The sequence below is a fragment of the Dermacentor andersoni genome, chromosome 3 (assembly GCF_023375885.2).
Source record: "Dermacentor andersoni chromosome 3, qqDerAnde1_hic_scaffold, whole genome shotgun sequence".
NCBI lineage: Eukaryota > Metazoa > Arthropoda > Arachnida > Ixodida > Ixodidae > Dermacentor > Dermacentor andersoni.
Genome location: NC_092816.1, coordinates 131,636,342 through 131,652,746, shown reverse-complemented (window position 1 = coordinate 131,652,746; position 16,405 = coordinate 131,636,342). Strand labels below are relative to the sequence as shown.

The following is a 16,405-nucleotide window of genomic DNA, read 5'->3' as shown; positions in this document are numbered from 1 at the left end:
CGGTGCAAAGATAACATGGATGTTTCTTGCGTGAAAAAAAAAAAAAATCTACGTAACATTGTTTGCAACGTTCATAAGACTTCAGAAAATATGTGTTTAGCTGTACAAAGAGAGAGTCAAACGGAAGTAGTCAACAATTATGCAGAAAGCTTTCATTTACTGGAATATGAAGAATGGAATCGACAAGCAAAACCGTTGCGGCAGTGGAAATGGTCCAGCTCTCACCATTACGAGGAGTTACTTACGAGCTCTCACCATTAAGAGCAGTTACCATTACTGCAGGGCCCCACTCCGCAAGTCTGATGGGAAAGAGTCTGCGGTACCTCAGAATGACATTGTGCACGCAGCATATGATTCTACGCATTCGTAATTTGGTTTTATTTCATAAGGCGTGTAAATGAACAGGATCAGCTTGCTTACCCAAAAATCAAGGTGCAACCTTGTTCCAAAGCTCACTTATTAACTTGATGTTCCATGGCAATAGCTTTTTTATACTGGTGCGTCGCACATATTGCCGAATACATCTTCATAACAATTTTGACTTACATCTGCGCTCGGACTCATACTACAGTCATTACAGACAACAAATCTGCAATCTATCATTATGCAAATACAGATCAGACCTTTTTTTTTTTACTGGCATATTTGTCTGAAAGGCCTTAGCGCTGTGGGCCTACAGGAATGCACAGGAACTCTCGCTTCCGTTTGAGTCATGTGATGCTATATTTGGAATGGTAGTGCGGGCCGTCTGAATGATCCGCATACGTGCGGTCGACGCCAAACGTTTATGTATTGTAGGATTTTGATTAAGAGATAATTTCTGCATGCTTAACGCACAGCCTGTGCACAGCCCGCACAGCCGATTCGAACATTGTGCTACAGCATATGCGGACAACATACGGGTGTTTTTACCTAGCTACGGTCACAGAGTACTGAAAAATTCGACATTTCCTCATATTCCGCAGTGCATAAGCTTTTGAAGCCGATGGTTGACAAGGGTAAAGTGCAAACGCAGGCAAACTACGACCACAGCAAGGCGATTCCATCAGAACATGTGTACAAAATGCACGTAATAAGAAGCACATGCTCAGAAGAGTTGTGAAATTGTCCTTTTCTGCTTACTTGCTGAATATTTTCGACCACCTGGACAATTAAAACTTAATTACAAAGCTTGGAAATCGCGGATTTCTAAATAGAGCTGCTTAAGTTGAACTTAAAAAGTTAAAAACTGCTTAAGAACGAAATGCTTACGACATTCTCGCAATACCGCCAACATGTTGTCGTTATCATTGTTTTTTTCAGGCAAGATTTGTTGTCGCAGGCGTGTTTCAAACGGCCGCTTAGAGCCTTTTCTCTAATTTTGGGTTATTAGCATATATGTTCATACTGAGGAGAACGACGGATCCCTTATTTACGCTGTCAACAGCAGCAGGTGTTTCAGTGCTGAATAGCGCAACTGTCACAATCTTACCAGACGTTATGGAGTAACGTGACCGTTTCCTTCTTAACGTCAAGCGAGAACAACGAGAGCGTTCTTGTCAAGCCGCAATATCGCCTGCATCATTTTAGCGTGAATAGTTCCGTCACTCATGGGCGTCTCCTAGGGCGTGACAGTTATGCTCTTCCGGCGCTGTTTCGGTTTTCTGGGGGACATTGGCCGGAATTTGTTAGGCTAGATAATCTCGAAGCATTAAGTTTTTTAATGTTTGGAAAGCGGTCTCGAAACTCCCCGGATGACGTGCTTCGAGTATCACAGTAGCGTTAATGGGGCGCTGTACGGTACAGTTATTCCCTCCTGACTTTATTCCAATCTCCTTAGGTGAAATTCACGTAACCGCCAGCGCTAGCACGGCCGCTGACCCACTAGGTTGTGTCAGGGGTCTAATGAAGCGCTCTCCTCGTTTATAGGAGATAATTAGTTTGAAAGGGGATATCATTGGCTATCACGACAAGATTTTATTATCTAATTGGCTGACGACTCGCGAAGAGCGCACAGAAGTGGGGAGGGTCTCAGCGGAGCCGCCATACCGTCCTTGAGTAGTGAAAATAGACAACCGGCTGAAAAGAGAGGTGCCGGCGTCTCCGATTGATCCATTTCCCTTGCTTATCTTGCGATGGATCGTCGACGATTGTGATGACGTGCAAGGGGGCGTTAAAGATGCCACCAAAAGGGATGCTGAGGGTATACTTGGCGGAGTGATTTCATATAAGTCCAAAGGGGCTCGGTACGCGACATTTTTGTTATACACAACTAAACCAGTTCTCGCCGGCACACAGTACCGGAGCGATCATTGGACAGTCATTTTATATTTCTTTTGGAACGGGGCTACCACATGTGTGTAAACAAAGAGCTGTTTGTTTCCTAGCAGTACAAACGCGGTGTTTGCCGAGTGGCACCGCGCAGCAGAATGTGCATGCTCAAGGAAGCGCGCGACGGCGTGCATTGGCCAGGGGCTAGGCGCTCCGAGCTTTTGAGTAATGTGATACGCTGCCCGCAACGGCTAGGGTCCCACTCAGTGCCTCTTGGCACAGCTTAACGATGCTGAACGATGTCGGCCGCAGAACGGCTTGGTTTGGTACTTTTTCAACTCGCAACTTCTTTAGCGGTGATATATATATATATATATCACCTCTCCTCTTTTAGGTGGAAAATGGGTGTCCGTGATAGTCCGGTGGCTTGATTTGGCGACCATTGCGAGTCCTGTGCGTGGTTGTGATGCCACGGTGTCACTTGCTGTTCCGGTTGCCTGTGCTGAGGACTCGGTGTGTCTCTTGGCGGCTCTTGTGCCTCCCTCCCCTCCAAAGTCTGCGGCACCGGTGCGTTATGCGCGCATATTGTTCGCTGTTCGGGCTTGGGAATTTCCAGATTGGATCCACTGTTTCTTCGTGATCTAGATATGCAATGCTTGTGCGCTGCCGGATGTGATCACGGTGACGCCTGCGTAGCTATAATTCCAGTCGCCTTCCCCAGGAACGAACCGCTCTTCTGCGTTATGATCATCGGGATCCAAGCAGGAGTTCCAGGGAGGTTCCGCATGTAACTGGTTGCCCCAGGTCAAGCAGCATGAGGTGATTATTTGCGGGTTACCCCTCATGGCATATCGCTGAAGAAGTCAAGATGCTAAGGGGCGTTTTCATTTTCCTGCAAAGCATTAGTTCGGCTGGCGTTTTGTCAGTAGCCATTGAAAGCGTGGAATGCTGTCGATAGAGAAAGCGTGCAATTCTGCATTTGACGGAACCTTCAGTCAGCTTCAGCAAGGCTCGCTTTGTTTGTGCCACTATCCACTCAACTTGGCCGTTAGTTGACGGGTGATATGGTGCACTCGTCTAGTGTTTGATGCCGTTTCTGGACCAGAATTCCTCAATGTGTGTGGACATGAAGTTCGGTGCACTGTCGGTCACTACGTAGCACACTGAAGGTTGCAAACACCGAACGCAAGGCATCTGCATCGCATGGTGATGGAGTCGTTTTCATGGCCTTCACCTCCACCCATATTGTGAAGGGATCCACGATGACCAAGTATGATCATCCATCAAGTGGGCCAGCCAAATCCACGTGTATAGTCTGCCACGTAGGATGCGGCGACTTTTCACTGTCAGCATCCTAGCCTCGACACCAGAAATGACTGCGTGCCCTGCCCTTCATTGACACAACGCCGGGATGGTTGGCGTGCATCATCTTAAGTACTTGCTCTTGAGCAAATTTTGCTACGATGGCTCGCGATCCCCTAAGTACGCACTTCTTGTAGATTGAATTTTCTTTTTCGCCTCGTTTGAACGCGGTGAATTCTCTTACAAGACACTTTTGTATTACCCTCCTTGAGTCCGTGGTGTACAGTAGCAAACACTTTTCCTTTGTGAGCTGTGCCAAACGCTGACCTGTGAGCGGTGGTCGCACAATGGCTACGAGCAACAAAATATATCCTGGAGGTGCAGGTTCATCTTGCTCCCTAAGAAGCGGGAGTCTGCTGAGAGCGTTGGAGTTTTGATGCGTTTTTCCTCGGCGATAACAGAGCTCATAATAGTAGAAGCCACGCATCAAACACCAAAGTGTCATTCGCAGCGAAAGCATCACTAAGATCTTTCTTTTCGGGCTCATTATTCCCAGTAACGGCTTGTGGTGCGTGTACACGGTTACGTGACGACCTGGGACGCACTGGTGGAAGATGATCCAAATCCCTTTTTGTCCACTTGTGAGCAATTTCGTTTCCTAGTGTTCCAGAGGCGAAAGCTATTGGCGCTTCCAGACCGTCGTCATTCATTTGAGAGAGGGCGGCTCCTTCGCCGTATGGCGAAGCATTACGTAACAAGATGAGGTCGTGTCGCACATCATAATAACTCAGAACTGTTGCCGCACTAAATGGTTTACAGATTTGAAAGCCAGTGCTCTCTCGTTTTTTCCCAGTGCCATGCTACGTCTTTGTCGAGCAATCTGTGTAGGCTTTCGGCGACTGAAGCTCGGTCTTGGAGAAATCGGCTGTAAAAGCTAAGCATTCCGAGGAAGCTTTGCAGCTCCGTCTTATTCTTTGGGCTCAGGGCCTCCCGTGATATCTTTACGCTTTCCGGCAGGGGGCCTAATGCCCTGTGCGTCAACGTGATAGCCGAAAACCTTAATGGAGGACGCACCAAATACGCATTTTCTTTTGAAACACGCAGACCTGCGCCTTGCAGTCGTTTGAGCACTGAGTCTACGCACTCTAGGTGTTCAGTCTCCACCTCTTTCGTCGCAAGAATATCTTCGAGGTGTACACCAGCTGCTGGAACAACTGCTGGAACAACAGGGCGCCACGGTGATTCTGAAGGGAACTTTGTATAGTCCCTTTGTTGTCGTCAAGGCGAGGACTTCTGTGGAGCTTTCGTCCACTCATAGTTGTTGGCATGCCTGTTGGATGTCAATCTTCGAGGAAAACCGTGCACCTCTCGCTGAGTCAGTAGTTAGCTAGCTGTTGGAAGAGGGTAGGCGTTTGGGCTGAGTGCAGGATTCGCTATGGAACGGTAGTTACGCAGTGAATTCCCTGTGTCTCTATGATTCCGTGTGTCTCTAGTCGTTTTAGCTCCTCGTGAATGGCTCTACTAAGAGCTAGCGGTACTTGACGACATTTTAGAAAGCTTGGCGTAGCCTGCGGTTTATTTATTTGTTTATTTATTTATTTTACCCTCAGAGCACAGAGTACATTACAGAGGGCAGCGGCAATCGTACATGTATATATCAGTCTGATAATAGGCAAGAAATAATTGAGAATGTAACATGAGTTAAACAATATAGCATCAATTCATGAGCAATTAAGCACATAATTACAATAATATATACAATAAATATATAACAGAACACGCAAAAATACAATAAAGGGAATGGAGTTACACAATGGTTAAAGACCAGCTAATGAACTCTTAAGGCGTTTTTAAAGCGTATGGGGTCGTGAATGAGCCAGGAAGCTGGCTATAGACTCAGGAAGCTGGTTCCATCTCTTGCAGTCTTAGTCAAAAATGACAATGAATAGATAACTGTGTTACTTTTGGGAACGTGAACCTTCTGACGGTGGTCGAGGCGCGCTGATATGAAAGGTGCGGCATGTATCAACAATGAAAACAGATATGGGTTATGATAGTAAATCTTATGGAAAAGACATAGGCGAGAATATGTCCTGCCAGCGGCAAGTGAAGGAAGTTGTAATGATGCTTTCATGTAGGTTACGCTGCGTGTTCAGTGGCATTTAGATAAGATAAAACGGGAGGCGTGGTTTTGTATTGCCTCATTGTTTTGGGTTAATGTAACATGGTGGGGGTCCCACAGCGCTGACGCACATTGAAGCTGTGGCCGTACGTATGTAGTGTATAAAACTAGCTTAGCGGAAGCTGGTAGTGTACAAAAGTTTTTACGGAGGTAACCTAGAGTGCGGTTGGCTTTAGATTTGATATGTTCAGTGTGTTTATCTCAAGATAAGGTATGATGTTACTAATTCTAATGGTTGGTTATTCATGATATATGCAGGATGCGTCATGTTAGTACGAGAAATTCTCATGACCTTCAATTTGCTGATAATTAATTCCATGTGCCAGGTACGGCATCACTCGTGCACAATGTTCAGATCTCTTTGAAGAAGCGCGAAGTCAGTATCATAAGTTATTTTTATGGATTACGCAATCTTCTACAAATAAACAAATTTCCGAAAGAATGTTAGTGGGCAAGTCTCATATGTATATTAAAGGTAGCAGTGGTCCGAGCACGGAGCCTTATGGCATTCCAGATAAGACGTGTCGCAGGTGACGCTGTCTCATTTGCAAAAAAGAACTGAACTCGGGTAGTCAGGAAGGCTTCAATCCATTTAATTATAGCAGGGTCGATATTAAGTATTTGTAATTTATGTAAGAGGAGACAATGGTTTACTTTGTCAAAAGATTGAGCAAAGTCAAGGAATACACAGTCGGTAAGAATACCAGAATCAATATTGTTATGTAAAGTATTAGTGAACAACAGAAGTTGAGCGTCACACGAAAATGTTTTACGAAATCCATGTTGAAATGGGAGTAAAAAAATTATTGTTCTCAAGAAAGCGTGCGAGATGCGAGTATATGACATGTTCCATTATTTTGCATGGTACTGATGTAAGTGATATTGGTCTGTAATTACGTGGGTTATATGTATCGCCGTATTTATGAATCGGCATGGCTTTCCCTGCTTTACCATCCATTGGTAGTGATGCAGTAGTAAGTGACTGGGGGAAAATGCATTCTAATGATAGAAGAGTATTCCTTAGTGTTCTTAAGAAATTTGGAGTTATTGTCATCAGAGAGCGGTAATTTGCTGATTACAGTGCGAACACCAGTGGAGTTAAATGTAATAGGCACCATCGCAGAGCAGACCTGCAGGACTTCATTAAAGTTTTACCATACCATACCATACCATACCATACCATACCATACCATACCATAACATACCATACCATCGCAGAGTACTTATATTGGCGGAGCAGTGGATAATCATGAACCAATGCACGTGAGAAAGAATTCGCGAATGTGTCATTTAGAATAGCTACGCAGTCATGATCAGGTACTGCAAAATCAGATCATGTAGAAAGCAATATTTTGTTGCTATCTTTTCGCTTAACAATACTTAAGGAACGTTTTGGGTTTGTTTTAAGTATATTAGGAAGAGTACTATTAAGAAAGGTGAATTTGCTTGTTCTTTGTATGGATAGGTATTCTGCAGCAACTTCTTTATACGGTAACCAACAATCCTGCGTGTAAATTTTTTTAGCGTTTCCCTATATCCGCTCTTTCTTGTTACTTAGTCGATTAAGCTGAGTATTGAACCAAGGAGCTGAGTTGCTACTGCGCACACGTCGTAGGGAAATATAACGATTGATAATTTCTTGAATCTTGCTTTTAAATATGCACCAGTTCATTTCAATGGTGGGTTCGACATAGTTAGATAATCAATTTTCAATGAAAGTAAGGAGTTCGGCGTTTATGGCTTAGAAGTTGTCTTTTTTATAATCCCTGATCATTTTACAGGTTTTACGTTGTGCACTGGCTGATACACATTGGCTGACCGATATCCCCGTGTAACCGTCCGTTGACCACGTCGCCCGCCGTAACGTTCACGAAGATCACACAGGTTAATTGGGGCCACGGCGTCTATTCTGGTGATTCCGACATCCAGAGCCGAGCACCAGTCTCGTCCGAGGAGGCTAGCTCCTTTGCCCTATACGATGCACAGCTTTACGGTTTAGTGATTCAGCTGCACTTCCACAGGACAGCGTCTTAACAGCTTCGTTTTTTTGAAGTGATCATATATATAGAGTAAAGTCTGTAGTGTGCAGTTGTGCAGAAGCTGCTGGGCAGAGGTGCTGAAAAGTCTCATTGCGGATCCCTGAATGAGATGCTCCGGAGTCTACCTTCGTTAGCAGTGGCTGCCCGTTCACAGTCAGTTCGATTGCGATCGTTGTTGACGAACTCACATCCACACTGTTCCTGACGAAGAGATCTCCCACTGAATAGGTCTGGGACATGCATTGGTGAACCTTGTGTCGCTGAGGTGCCGTGGATGCGTACGTTTGCTGTTTCTTGCGGAGCTGTAGTTCAATACCTTCTTTCTGTGGAAGCAAGCTACGGCAATGTGGCCTTTTTTGGAGCAATACGCGATTATTTGGCCTTGCAATCGTCCGGCAGCTGCGTCCCTGTGCATCGGAAGCACGGTTTGTTGTTCAATTGCTCACGTTTGTGTTGCGTGAGTTGGAAATCTGGTGCTTTGTGCTGTGCCTTCTGACTTGCCGGCTTGTCGCTGCATCTGTTGTGCCGCTGATTCTGCTGAGGAGCTCGGCTGCCATTAGCTTTACGTTGTAACTTGTACCTACTTTTTGTACGCGTGTTTCTGCTCTGGTAACTCCACCGCATCCTCTGGAAAAACAAATTCTTGTTCCCTCTGTATTTTTTTTTTACTAGATGCGAACACAGGAGCAGCTCGCCGAGCTCATGACATGATCGCCAACATCAAGGCGGCGTTCAAGCGGTTTCTTTTCGCATTCAAGTGGATGGGAGACGAAGTCCAGAATGTGATGGAGCATAAGCTTGCCGACATGGCTGCTCTCGTCGGATACCCGGACAGCGCTCCTGACGCACGCGGACTGAACGACTACTACGGTACAAATTTTAACGGAATTGAAACCTTACGTTGTCTAATCATTGAATTCTACCGACGCTATTTCATGGCGCACAAATTTTCAGGTTAACAAATGAGCTTTAGAAGTATTTAGGAGCGCGCAATGAGCGTTGAAACGAGAAACAATGGGCGAAGCGTTAAGGAACAGGAGTGCAGATGCGTGAATTAGAGAACAGTGGTAGCCGATGTCCTGGGGTTCATGTTAAGAGGACGAAATAGAGGGGGGCAAGCCATGTAAGGCGCAGAAACGCATTACAGAAACGGGTGCCAAGAGGAGGGAAGCGCAGTCGAAGACTACATAGAGCTATATCGGGTGTTTCAGGGAACACTTTCAAGGTTTTTTATAGGTTGCCTGTGGCAGATAGCGCAATTCTAGTCCACGAGGTGGCCTACTCAAAGCGCTGGACACTAACTCCAAGAAAAATTGCAATGCATAATCTAAATATTCACAAACGTTCACTAATTCACTTTTTACATATTTACCATATGACCCATATTGCAATTCAGAAATCTAGCCGTGGAGTTCGGAAAGCGGATACACTTGGAACGAATTGTCAGGATTACACCAGTTTCGAGATATGAATTCCGGAACTTTGCGGAGAAATGCATTGGCGTTCCAGTTACTCTCTTAAAAGAACGTCGTTTTATGCATTCAAGCACGAAGGTACAACGACAGCGCATTTGTCCGCAAAGTTCGGGAACTAATATCTCGAAAGTGGTGTCACCCTGATAATTCGTTCCAAAAGGATCCGCCTTGCGAACTCCACGACTCGAATTTGTAAATTGCAATATGGGCCATAATGTAATTAGTTAGAAACCTAATTAGTATATTTTAATGACTAATCTATAATGCATTTCAATTTTTCTGCAAGTTGTGTCCGCCGCTTCGAGTGGGCCACCTCATGAACTAGAATTGTGCTATCTGCCATAGGCAACCTTTAAGAATATTCGAAAGTGTTCGCAGAAACACCCCGTATATAGGTGGTCTGATGAAAATAGAAAACGTACAGCGTGCATAAATATGGTGGAGAGACATATTTGGAGGCTGTCACGCTTCACTGCACCCCGTTTAAAAAAGAATACTTTGAAAATCGCACCTATCTTGCGAAATGCATAATGGAATTTCAACGCTGCAGAATTCAAGTAATATCGAGACCGAGCACGCTGGGAGTGCTCGAAAGGCAGCACAGCTATCACGTAACACGGAAACACCCACTGACGAAAGCGTCACGAAGTTTGAATTACAGCGCCTGGCAAAACATACGTGCCGTGACATGCGGCAATCCAAACAGCCTTATTGGCGATGCTTGACGCAACGCTATGAGTCATTGTCTGAAAGTAGTTGAAAATCAGTCACAAGCATTTCGGGATTAAAACGAGCAACCGTCACAAGCAAGCTCGAAGTGTGTTTTATGGGCTGCATAGTGAACCATCACACATCACGGGTTAATCTGAGGAGGGGCTAGGTATACAATCGGTGCACAGCTGCGTTTAGGCGCACGGCGCACGCTACATTTGAAGGCATTAAATCACTTCATTCTTTGACAAATACTTTAAGCAGTTTAGTAAGCAAAGGAAAAGAATGGAGAGCTGGGAGAATTAGCACATGTTTTAGAAGACTAGAGACAACGCTCACAGGACGAAGGACAAGAAAAACATCGCATAGCGCCCGTGCTCTTTTCACCCTTGAGCTTTTGTACGCTGCTCTTAGTCTTCCAAAAAATGGGAAAGCAAGGTAGTTAGTGGCCAGGGTATGTAGTTCACTAGAATCCAGTAAGTACATGTAACGAGGGTAACCATCCTGACAGCTGCTTTGGGATTATTATGCAACTGTTGTGTTTGGCCAGATGCCATAACGTCACTTTCTGTAAGAAGCTCAAAACGTCGTGGCGTGCTTAATTTCAACATTACCTAAGTTTGTCCTGTGCCCGTTAAAGAAGTCTGCAGCTAATTTTACTTTGGTACAGCGCTCGAATAGGCTTGCTGCGTTTCATTACAATAGTGCCTTTGACTTCGGATATCTCTGCAGACGAGCTGGACGACTCGATACCTTCACGATTTTTTCACGACTGGCGCAAGGCCCTCGAACTATACGCAAGGCGCCTCGTACGCGATCAGGTGCACATGCTGTTCCTGTCAGTGAAGACAAACGTCTCCTACTCTCCCACCGCCAACGCCATTATCGTACCTGCGGCGAGCTTGCAGCCTGGTCTCTTCTTCCAACAGGGTCCCGCCTCCGTAAACTATGGAGGACTCGGCACAGTAAGTTCAGGCGTTGGATATCCTTTTGATTCAGTGGGATAAGTATATGTGCAAAAATATTTTCTTGAGGTAATCGCTATACAAGCATTTCAGTTCGATGACTTTGTGTAATTCCTAGAAAATAATTTGCACCGTGATTGACCAAGCGGATGCCGTGCATGGCTGAGTTCCAGAACGCCGTGTTTCGGAACAAGTTGCAATAAGGATCGTCAAAAGTCACGAAGCGTCCCGAAATCAAACGAGGGGTTTCGTGTCCTTAGAACACACTAAATGGTGATATAAAGTTTAGCTTTATAGAAAATCGCACTTCTACGTTAGGAAGACGACCACTGTTACCAGGGGAAGAAGGTTCATTAAAAAGTCACAGTTACGGCGCAGCATTGATTGCGATGGCAAATAATTAAAGAGCCGTGCGAAGTAAGACTTCTAGTTTCACTTGCCGTATAAATTGCCGTAAACATTCACTAGCCCATTTAACAAGCACGTTGTCACGCGCGCACAGGCAAACACGAACGCATTTCACTCGACGACTGCGGGCACTCGCTGTCAGAACGCTTGCGGGACGAAGAGCAATAGCAGCGTCGATCAAACTACTCTTCATGACACATGTCACGCGAGAACACAGGTGTGCAAGAACACAGCGGGCACGAAGCCATCATCCATCTCACTTCCGCTAGCCTGCGAACCAAGCGCAGATAGCGATAAGATGCACAAGAACATGCATAAGATGCATAAGAGCATGCAAAAAGCTATAAGATGGCGTGTGACGCACGCGCCGAGGGTTTCAATGCCCTGGCTGCATTTGGTACGAGAGACACAAGTGTTAGATCATGGCCTAGTGGTTGGAGCACCGGGCTGGCGTGTTTGGACGGCCGAGGTTCGATTCCACCGCCGGTCGCACGTCATTTTTCTTTTTCATCTCGTGATAGTGAGGCGAGACAGAAACCAACCTACCTGCAGCGAAGCGCCGAGAATGAGACAAAGAATGCTTCGCATCGAAAACGGAAGGACGAAAAATGCAGGATTCGCGCACAAGCTAGCCCCTGACTTCACGGATATTGACAGTCTTTACAACACGGGTGAACTGTTTTACCCGTAAAATAGACAGACGAAACAGAGAGAAAGGAAAACCAGCGCTATGCCTGCGGATTTCTTTTGTCTGTGCTCCGTCTGTCGTTCTGTCATATGCCCATGGAACACCTCCCAATCCGGAAAGTCAGAACAACGGAAAGCTCAGTTAGCTGGTAAGGATTCATAATGCAACAAATAGGTAAGGCGTGCAGTCAAAGAGACAAGAGAAGAGAAGCGGACAACACGAACGCCGTACTACAAATGAAGCTTAGAACAACAGAAAGCTGAGCTAGTTGGTATAAGAATTAATAATGCAAAGAAAGGGTACGTTCGTGCGTTTTTTCATAATCCGTTCTTGTTGTCCACTTCTCTTCTGTTGTGTCCGTGTCTGCACGCCTTACCCCTTCTTTGCCTTATGAACCGCGAAGTCACGCTGAAGTTCAATAATACTAAGTGAAAAGTAATTATTGAAAGTAAACAAATGATACCAGTTCAAGTTCGCTTGGAGTAGCTTCTCAGTGTCTCTCTAAGAAAGATGGTTTCTTTCAGTACGTGTATTGGAAATTGGACAGATCCTGCCACAGATATTGTTACTGGCTCGCTTAAGGTAGACACCTCAATTGCTCCGCGGCAGAAGGGTGGCCCTCATCTCTCCAGTTGCCATGTGGTCTCACTCGCAAGATGTGACCACGCAAAGTTGAGCGTATTCTTATTGAGCTAAGGGGAACCGGTGTACTCAGCTTGACTTGACAAATGACAGTCACCTTTGCCTCGAACCTCTCAAAACGGAGCAAAGCTGTGTAAAGAACGTCCAGTCCGAGAACAAATCAACTCTACGATTAACGTTCCTGGCATTGAAATTGACACACACTTTTTACTGGCTCTTAAAGTGTTCGCATAATCGTCATCAACTTAAAGCTGTAAGCATAGCAGTGCGAAACAAAGAAATGATGTGAAACAAAGAAATGATAAATGTACGGATTGCGGTACACTTTAAATGAACAAATGAAGATTTGAAGCTTAAGTGAAAGCTGCGGCGAGAAGACGGGGTCGAAGGTCTTTTTCGAAAACATTGGAGCACTATGAATAAAGGACTAGCAAGCATAAACGTACGCTGTTTCTCCAATCCCTACATAAAACACTGCTAAATTTTTAGCGTGCCCCCAATGTTTTGGGCACGTTTGCGGGCATATACAGTTGGGGTGTCAGGAGCCAAATGTTATGAACCCCAAAGAGAAAAAGTAGAGCACATGAAATGTAAAGAGGTACTTCAGTGACGTCCGTCTTTTCATGTATACCTAAACTGACCGAATGAGCTCCGGCGACGTAAATGTATTAAGACGAGATGATGAATACGTTTTCAAATAAATAAATTCTGGGATTTTATGGGTCAGAACTGCCATCTGATTATGATATACACCGTAGAGGCGGGATTCCTGAATTTTAACCACTTTTGAGTTCTTTAACGCGCACCCACTGTACGGTTCACGGCTATTTCTACCTTTCATCCCCATCGGAATGATGCCGCCGCAATCAGGATGGAATCCCACGACCTCGTGCTTAGAGGCGCAATGCCCTAGCCACTAAACAACCAGACGGGAAAAGTTTTCTTACCAACATATGTTCCTTTGAGGACTGTAGTTTCAATGGTTTCTTTCCACCGATGAATTTCCTTGTGAGAGATCCGCAGCTTGAAGGACTTCTCGTTGAGAGAAAGTGTTCATTATCGTATTAATTGCCCGCATCTCCCAATTTATTGGAGCATTTAACTTCACACAAGACCAAGGAGGGCAAACACTGGCCATTGGGGAGGCTAAAAAGCAACCCCTTTTGTTCTGGTTAACGACGACGACGACGACGAAAGACTGCGCTTCCCAAACTACGCAGCACATAAGCCATAACTATAGCGTGATGTTACGCGCACTAAGACTATCAGTGTTTTGTGTGCTATCACTTATGGTAGATATTCCCGGATACATCTACGGGATGCTGATTTGGCACTACCGCTGTATCTTTTCAGTGGGCTAGCCACGCACGTAATTCTCCTTTATCTTGCCACGTGGACGCCGTGCAAGGCTTTTTAACGTGGCGAACTGAGTGAATGTTTGTGTATAGAACCATGACCATGCTTCGCATTTCAGTAAACAAATAATCCAAGCGCTTTACATGCGAATAAAATTGGGCCAATTGTAGGCAGTAGGGTGAACAGCGGAGCAAACACATTGCCGAAATTCAGGGTGTCCCACGTAAATTTAGCCAAGAATTTAAAAATGAAAGGCGCGTCGAAAGCGAATTGAACCGAACGCATACTATTCGCACTGGCCTATAGTAAGTGAGACAATTTTTTTGTTTTTCCTATAACTCACTAATTCATTAAGTTTAATCAGCCAGCTTTCTAATTATTGGCTGGGGAGCCCAAGTATGATACTCAGATTTGTAAAGCAGCTTGAGAAGCCACCGATATGGATCGTGGCTCCGGACAGGCCGCCATTGAAATATGAACCTGGCAACGTTTAACGCTAGAACGTTATCTAGTGAGGCGAGTCTAGCAGTGCTATTGGAGGAATTAAAGGGCAGTAAATGGGATATAATAGGGCTCAGTGAAGTTAGGAGGCGAAAAGAGCCATATACAGTGCTAAAAAGCGGGCACGTCCTGTGCTACCGGGGCTTAGCGGAGAGACGAGAACTAGGAGTCGGATTCCTGATTAATAAGAATATAGCTGGTAACATACAGGAATTCTATAGCATTAACGAGAGGGTGGCAGGTCCTGTTGTGAAACTTAATAAGAGGTACAAAATGAAGGTTGTACAGGTCTACGCCCCTACATCCAGTCATGATGACCAGGAAGTCGAAAGCTTCTATGAAGACGTGCAATCGGCGATGGGTAGAGTAAAAACAACATACACTATACTGATGGGCGACTTCAATGCCAAGGTAGGCAAGAAGCAGACTGGAGACAAGGCAGTGGGGGAATATGGCATAGCCACTAGGAATAGCAGAGGAGAGTTATTCGTAGACCTTGCAAAACAGAATAATATGCGGATAATGAATACCTTCTTCCGCAAGCGGGTTAGCCGAAAGTGAACGTGGAGGAGCCCGAACGGCGAAACTAGAAATGAAATAGACTTTATACTCTGCGCTAACCCTGGCATCATACAATATGTGGACGTGCTCGGCAAGGTGCGCTGGAGTGACCATAGGATGGTAAGAACTCGAATTAGCCTAGGCTTGAGGAGGGAACGGAAGAAACTGGTACATAAGAAGCCGATCAATGAGTTAGCGGTAAGAGGGAAAATAGAGGAATTCTGGATCAAGCTACAGAACAGGTATTCGGCTTTAACACAGGAAGAGGACCTTAGTGTTGAAGCAATGAACGACAATCTTATGGGCATCATTAAGGAGTCTGCAATAGAAGTCGGTGGCAACTCCGTTAGACAGGATACCAGTGAGCTATCGCAGGAGGCGAAAAATCTGATCAAGAAATGCCAATGTATGAAAGCTTCTAACCCTACAGCTAGAATAGAACTGGCAGAACTTTCCAAGTTAATCAACAAGCGTAAGACAGCTGACATAAGGAAGTACAATATGGATAGAATTGAACATGCTCTCAGGAGCGGAGGCAGCCTAAAAGCAGTGAAGAAGAAACTAGGAATAGGCAAGAATCAGATGTATGCGTTAAGAGACAAAGCCGGCAATATCATTACTAATATGGATGAAATCGTTCAAGTAGCTGAGGAGTTCTATAGAGATTTATTCAGTACCAGTGGCAACCACGACGATAATGGAAGAGAGAATAGTCTAGAGGAATTCGAAATCCCACAAGTAATGCCGGAAGAAGTAAAGAAAGCCTTGGGAGCTATGCAAACGGGGAAGGCAGCTGGGGAGGATCAGGTAATAGCAGATTTGTTGAAGGATGGTGGGCAGATTGTTCTAGAGAAACTGGCCACCCTGTATACGCAATGCCGCATGACTTCGAGCGTACCGGAATCTTGGAAAAGCGCTAACATAATTCTAATCCATAAGAAAGGGGACGCCAAGGACTTGAGAAATTATAGACCGATCAGCTTACTGTCCGTTGCCTACAAAGTATTTGCTAAGGTAATTGCAAATAGAATCAGGAACACCTTAGACTTCCGTCAACCAAAGGACCAGGCAGGATTCCGTAAAGGCTACTCAACAATAGACCATATTCACACTATCAATCAGGTGATAGAGAAATGTGAGGAATATAACCAACCCTTATATATAGCTTTCATTGATTACGAGAAAGCGTTTGATTTAGTCGAAACCTCAGCATTCATGGAGGCATCGCGGAATCAGGGTGTAAACGAGCCGTATGTAAAGATACTGCAGGATATCTATAGCGGCTCCACAGCCACCGTAATCCTCCATAACCTCTTCAGTCACGG

General features: G+C 45.2%; 1 protein-coding gene across 1 annotated transcript in view; it reads left to right on the top strand.

Annotated features, from left to right (window-relative positions):
• The window catches only part of LOC126525219 (endothelin-converting enzyme 1-like), a 79,837-nt gene that overhangs the window by 40,791 nt on the left and 22,641 nt on the right, over positions 1-16,405 (top strand). Inside the window, exons 7-8 of the mRNA XM_072286903.1 lie at positions 8,446-8,643; positions 10,692-10,924. Coding sequence (XP_072143004.1) covers positions 8,446-8,643; positions 10,692-10,924 — 431 coding nt within the window. The remainder of the gene's footprint in view (positions 1-8,445; positions 8,644-10,691; positions 10,925-16,405) is intronic.